Source organism: Octodon degus, unplaced genomic scaffold (genome assembly GCF_000260255.1).
Source record: "Octodon degus isolate 3935 unplaced genomic scaffold, OctDeg1.0 scaffold00001, whole genome shotgun sequence".
NCBI classification, from domain to species: domain Eukaryota; kingdom Metazoa; phylum Chordata; class Mammalia; order Rodentia; family Octodontidae; genus Octodon; species Octodon degus.
The window spans coordinates 8549580-8556364 of NW_004524577.1; the positions used below are offsets into that span (position 1 = coordinate 8549580).

The following is a 6785-nucleotide window of genomic DNA, read 5'->3' on the forward strand; positions in this document are numbered from 1 at the left end:
GGCTGATAGGATCTGTCTTGACGGCAGGCAGGTTTCTGCTGAGGATGTCTGACCCCAGCTAACCCCAAGCAGACCCAGCACGCTGGCTGTGGTAACCCTGACCACAGGATAAGCCAGCCAAACCCCTCTTTGACCAACTCTGACCTTGGCTTCCCTCTTGGGGAGAGGATTGCTTCAGTGATGGGCTCACCAGTTCTCTCCAGAACTAGAGCTAGTGACTGGTGGGGCGGGCTCTGACCAGGACCACACCTACAGCTTCCCTTGGTTCCTGTAGAGCCACACTTCCCTAGTTTCCTATGCTCAAGGCCTTCTGTTTGTCCTCTCTCTCTGACTTTAAGCTGGCCCATCTTTCTCCTCTGCTGTGTTTATCCATGATCCTGGCTGTATTGCTAAGATGCAATTCCTCCAGACTTTGAAAATTACATAGAGTGGAGGGTCATGCCACCCTCAATCCCTCAATGGCATCTCTTCCTGAAGCTTCTCAAGTAAGACACTTTTTGGACTTTTTCCCCCCCTCAACCATCTCTCCTCTTACCTGTTTGTGTGTCCCCCCCACCCCCACCCTCTGGACATCAGTTTCTGAGCCAGTCATTCTTCAGGTCACTTACTCCCAAGTGACCTGGCTGGCTGCTGTGGCAGGCACTGTCACCTGTTTTGCTGAGCATCTGAGCCCGGGGTGCAATTGCAGTCGCCCTGTAATACACCTTGCTGAGGATTCCTTTAGCACAATGCTAACACACCTCAGTGTTGCCAGGGCTCGAAACTCACAGAATGTGGAGAACCTCTCATTGCATCCCTGTGAAAGGCAAGTCCCTCCTCCCATCATGCTGGAACCCCTGCTACTTTCTGGGCAGGGAAAGGAATGGAAAGACAGACTGCCCTGGGTTGGGTCAGAGCTGCCTTCCTGCCTAGGGCAAGAGTCCCTTATGAGGACATAGGCAGGTGACAGGCTAGAGCCAGTGCTGACCTCCAGCAGTCACATAGGCTCAGGAGATGCAGCCTGAAGCAGGCTGGGCATGGAGTTACCCCAGATAGCCCTGACAGAGCAGAGCTCACACCAGGCCCAGGCAAGCCCCACCACAGGGAGGAGCGGTGGGGCTGCTGCAGAGCCTGCCTGAACTTCTGCTGTGGCTTTTGGGCAAGTGGCTGTTTCCACATGGTGGGAGCCAGTGGGCTGACTCTGGGAACAAGATGCAAACAAGTCAGGGCTCCACCCACTTCTCAAAGCTGGGAGGCCTAGAACCCAAAGAAATTTGGAGAGGTGGCTGCCAGTTTCTGGAGCATCCTAGGAACTGTGGCACCCTTGGGAAGCTTTGGATTAGCAGAGGCCTTCCTCTGACTCCCTGGGCCTGCAGAGCTGGGGATCAGGTGGCCCCTGCCAGTTATCAGTTGGTCGGTCACCCAGCAACCAGCCCATTCATTGTGCTGGTGTCAGAGCCAGGCACTGGCAAGAGCTGTTGGCGCTGACACCAGCTCATCAGTTTCCTCCTCATCCCTCTAGGATGTACATTTTAAAATTTCAGGAACCCCTCAGTTTATCTCAGGGAGGCCCTGGGCATGATTGTGGGACCCCTGGGAAAAGGGCAGGACTGGGCTGCACTGAGCTGACCTGTAGGCTTTGACTCTCAGAGCTTGCGCTAGGCTGAAGGAGAAGATCAGAACACCTGGGAAATCTTATTCCCTTTATTCTCTTCAACTAATCAACATGACCACCAGCGACACAACACTGTTATTGACATACAACACTCACAAGTGGGGCCTTTTCACACCACGGGGACAAGTCAGGTGAGCAGGGCTTTTTCCTCATAGGGGCAAAGGAGTGTGGCAGCTGTTCACCTCAGGGCAGGGGTAGTGGAACCCCACCTCTTGGTTATGGTTTCAAGCGCCTCCCCCTTCCAGATTCATGCCCAGTTCTTCCAGGTTCCCATCTGACCTCCATAGCCACAGGAGTTTCAAGTTTCACCCTAAGCTAAGATCATTTTCTTCTCTCCCTCTGGTTCACTAGTGACTCCTCATCCCTGGCTGGCAGGCTTCTCCACGCAGGAAGGGGCTCCGGGCCAGGGTGGGGTGGGAGAGGTTTTGATTACGCTGTCCACACTCCATCCTGCTAGCGAGTGCCTCGCTGCTCAGAGGAACCCTGAGGCTGCCTCCTTTTAGATCCTCCCAGCTGGCTCCAGTAGGGAAGCAGCTGACTAAGAGCTCAAGGAGGTGGGCGGAAGGGCACAGGCCACACAGAGGTCTGATTCTGCCCCTTCCCAGTGGGAAGCCCCAGTCCCCACTGGTCATGCCCACACCATCCACCCAGTACCAGAGCCAGGCCTTGTAGCCCTCGCCTGTCCCCCCAACATGCAAGCGTCTTATTGTGTATGCTACACCTTAGTCCTCAGTGGGCTACGGCTGGCCTCAGCTGTACCAACCACCTCCCCCAGACTGGCCTCTGCGCCCCAAAAGCTGCTCCCCAGCACCCTTGTGGGACAGACTCTCAGACTTGTATCTGAGGGAACCTGCTTCTAGCATTACAAGGGCTTTGTCTCTACATCTTAGTTTCTGCTACCATCTTAGAGGGAGACAAATCAGCTTACACTGGGAGGACTTAGCTGCTCTGTGTCTCACAGGGACACTCCCTTTGCTGACATAGTTCTGTCACTAGAGATTCGCAGCTGGGCTCCTCCTCTCAGTGGTGCTCTCCTACCTGGCACTTGGGTGGGGTGGGGCTCCAGGCAATGTTAACAAGGCTTTCCCCACAATCCTAAAGGCCTGCATTTTTCCTCTCCCCAGCAGGCCTGGACATTTTCTCCCTCAATGTTCTAGATCCGGAGCCTTTTAAATCTGAGTTATCCCTCAGGGGGCAGGCTAGATGAAGGGTGAAGTATTCACCTTTTGAGCTTCTAGGCAATGGAATTTGAGGTCTCTTTCGTAGCTCTGCAGGAATCCAGGTCACCTCTCTCCACACACAACTCCTGAAGGGCCACTTCACCTTCATCTCAGTCCTACTTCGAGACAGTCAAGGATAGCACCAGAGAGCACTTCCTTCCCGACCCAGCAGTGACTGGATGCCTCTCCATCTTTAAGGGTCTCCAAGGCTAGGGGGATCTTGGTGGCAAAAGATCCTCTCAGGATTTTTCTCTCTTCAACCATTTTAAAGTAACTGTCTCATCACACGGTCCCTCACATGAGCAGGCTGGCTGGCTGAGTCTATGAAAGGTGTGTGTTGTGCAAGATGGCCCTGGCAGGAGAGGATCTCCCTTTGTTCCACTTCCCTCAGAAGGCTTCTGGCTAAGGAGGGGAACGTAGAAACTGTCCCTTCCCAAGGCCAAGGTCAGGCTGGTCATCCCACCTCAGAGTTCCAGATACCAAGGTGAGGAAGGTGGTCAGGCTTCCGTGGACTCTTCAGGGATCTGTGGTCCAGCGTACAGGAAAAGCTGAGGTTGAAAGCAGGCTGCTGGCTAATCCAAGCTTTGTGTGCTGTCATCTTGCAGAAACGGCTTTCACTCGGAGTCTAGGGAGGACAACCACACACAAGCCTTGAGTCTCTGAAGGAATTTATTCTTTGGAGGTTGACTAGCAGCGGTTCTCCCTCTTCACCGAGGACAGAATTTGAGGAAATGGGTTGCCACAGCAGCAAAACTGGTGGCAGTTAGATTTCAGGAAAAAACCTGACCATGAGACCTGAGAATGTGGCAGAGCCCCCCCCCCCAATCTGGAGGCCTCTTAAAATAGATGTCTCCAGCTAGGCTGGGGAAAGGGGGGTCCTGCCTGGTGGCCTGAGCTGGATTTGCTTGTACTTGCAGTTTAAGGTCCGGGAAAGAGGAGAAACTGGCCTCAAGTTACTGGGTTCCACTGGAACAGTTTCTCCCCCTTGGTCTGCTTCCTTCAAAGCAAATTTAATGGAAATCCCCTCTAATTTTTGTGGTGACTTTCTCAGTATTCTTACACTCAAAAGGTTTAAAAAAAAAAAAAAATCCACCCCACACTTCAGCCTTTAAAAGGGTTTGACATAATTTTTCATTTTTGGGTTGTTGGTAATGATGGATTCCACGGGCCTATTCCCTCACATGTACTCTTCTAAGATTGGTCTTGTGTCCCAAGGAACCCCCCAGTGCAACAAGCTGGAATTTCTCTTTCTAGTCTCTTTTCTCTGTGGGTTCAAAAGCTCACTGCTTACTTTCCTCCTCTTTTTCTTCCTTTTCCAGTTTCACCTGTTCCCACACTATTCTTCAGCTGAGAATTCTCCTCAGCATAACCGTCCAGGACTGCCAGGAGAGGGGCTCCCTCCCATACTCATGCAGGAGGGCACTTGGGAAGGTGCGCTTCCCACACCTGAGGCTCGCCCTCCTGATTCAAGGCCATGTTGTACTTCCTGCCCTTCCTGACCCTCTACAATTTTGATAAGGAGTTCAACAAGGATTTTGATGCAGTGTTATGGGGTTGCCTAGAGACTTACTGAGACCTCTTCCTACAATTAATAGGGCTTTTATCCACTATGGTTTATAGGGTTTTTCTGCTACAGACTTAAAGGGCTTTTATTTTTTTGTCCTATATATTTATAGGTTTCTAACTCAACAGTTTTTCTCTACGCCTTTTAAGTGGTTCCCACCAATAACTGTATAGGGTTTCTCATGACTGATGTAAAATTTTTCCCCAGGGTTCATCTTCCTCTTCTCTACAGTCTCATAGCGTTGTTCTCCTTTCTCCACATCATTTTTAGGGGGATCCAGCACTCCTCTCGGGAGAGAGAGGCTGCTGGTCTCCAGAGTCACTTCACAGGGAGACGCCAGGATGGCAACTCCTGTGGAGAAGGAGGGCTGCAACTTCTGCGAAGCTGTCTCCACACTCAGGGCACAAGTAGGGCTTTTCTTCTGAGGAGATTTTGGGGCTTTCCCTTTCCCTGCGGCTGCCTCTTCCTGTGGGGCTGGAGGCCTCTCCCTCACCTTCCTGGCTTGTAGACAGGGTGGCTGGCTCTGGCAGGGGGTCCTTGGATTTGGGGGACTTTTCTTGGGTGTGGGATTCCTGGTGCCGGACGAGAGCCAGCCGATCTGGGAAGGAGGCCCCACAATCAGTGCAGCTGTAAGGTCTGGCCCCCAGAGGGCTCCTGAGGTGCTCCAGCAGGACAGAAGAGCTCTTTCCTAGCTCAGACCCCTTCCCCAGCTCAGAACTCTTCTGGGATTTCCTGCCTGCATGGACTTTCTGGTGCTGCAGCAGCTCAGAGCTGAGACCAAAGCTTTTTTTACATTCGGGGCATTTAAAGGGTTTTCCACTTAAGAAAGGACTGGGGCCTGCCCCTGTCCCTGCCCCTTCCCCTATGCCAGTCCTACAGTCAGGGAAGAGAAAAGGCTTCTCACTGCCATGGGTGAGCTGATGTTGGACAAGCACAGCACGATCCAGGAAGCTTTCTCCACAGTGGGAGCAAATGTAGGCCTTGGAGGAAAGCGGCCCCAGCCTTTGGCTGAAGCCCTCCTGCCCCTCTGCCGCCCTCAGGGACTGGCCGGGGTGGTCGGCCTTGCCCTCTATGGCACCTGGGTAGGAATTCCCGCCAAAAGGGAGCCTTGGAGGTCGGAACTGAGGAGGTTTGGGAGCTGGGTGTGTGATGCGACCGTCTGCATTTTTGTAGGGGTTTTCTCCGATGTGGATCCGCTGGTGCTGCATGAAGATGCCCTCGTCGTTGAAGCCCTTGCCGCAGACCAGACACTTGTGCGGCTTGGCTCCTGGCGGTGGAGTCAACAGGGTGGGGTCTCCGAGCCCCAGCACAGAATCACCCTGCGCTCTGCGGGCAGGAGTCTTGCCCCTCTCATGGACCACGCGGTGCTGCTCCAGCTCGTGGGCCTCCAGGAAGGCCTTCCCACAGTCGGAGCACACGAAGAGGTTCTCGTCCATGTGCGTGCGCACATGCGTGATGAGGTTGGAGCTCTGGCTGAAGCTCTTGCCGCACTCCGGGCACTTGTAGGGCTTCTCGCCCGTGTGCGTGCGGCGGTGCTGGATGAGGTGCGAGCTGCGGATGAAGCTCTTGCCGCAGTCGGAGCACTTGTAGGGCTTCTCGCCCGTGTGGATGCGCTGGTGGCGGATGAGAGTGGAGCTCATAATGAAGCTCTTGCCGCAGTCGGCGCAGATGTAGGGCCGCTCGCCTCGGTGGATGCGCTGGTGGTTGATGAGGTTGGAGCTGACGCTGAAGCTCTTGCCACACTCGGGGCACTTGTAAGGCCGCTCTCCCGTGTGTGTGCGCTGGTGCCGCAGCAGCGTGGCACTCAGGGTGAAGGTCTTGCCGCACACAGGGCACTTGAAGGGGTCCTCGCGCAGGTGGGTGCGCTGGTGCTTGATGAGCGTGGAGCTGTGGCCGAAGCTCTTGCCGCACTCGAGGCACTCGTAGGGCTTCTCGCCCGTGTGCGTGCGCTGGTGCTGCGTCAGCTCCGAGCTCTGGATGAAGCTCTTGCCACACTCCGTGCAGCGGTAGGGCTTCTCCCCTGCATGGATCTTCTGATGCTTAAGGAGATTGTGGTTCTGGCCAAAGCGCTTGCCACACTCGGGGCACTTGTAGGGCTTCTCCCCCGTGTGTGTGGCCTGGTGCTGGATGAGGTCCGAGCTGCGGTAGAAGGCCCGCCGGCACTCGCTGCACTTGTAGGGCTTCTCGCCTGTGTGGGAGCGCTGGTGCTTGATGAGGTTGGTGCTCTGGGTGAAGGCCTTCTCGCACTCCGTGCACTTGTAGGGCTTCTCGCCCGTGTGCGTGCGCTGGTGCTGCACCAGGTTGGAGCTCCAGCTGAAGCACTTGCCGCAGTCGGGGCACTTGTAGG

The 6785-nt window shown here is 54.7% G+C and overlaps 1 protein-coding gene across 1 annotated transcript in view; it reads right to left on the reverse strand.

Moving 5' to 3' along the window:
- Nucleotides 1-3258: 3258 nt before the first annotated feature.
- The window catches only part of Znf629 (zinc finger protein 629), a 6952-nt gene continuing 3425 nt past the window's right edge, over nucleotides 3259-6785 (reverse strand). The window contains exon 4 of the mRNA XM_004622979.2: nucleotides 3259-6759. Coding sequence (XP_004623036.1) covers nucleotides 4762-6759 — 1998 coding nt within the window. The 3' untranslated portion in view covers nucleotides 3259-4761. The remainder of the gene's footprint in view (nucleotides 6760-6785) is intronic.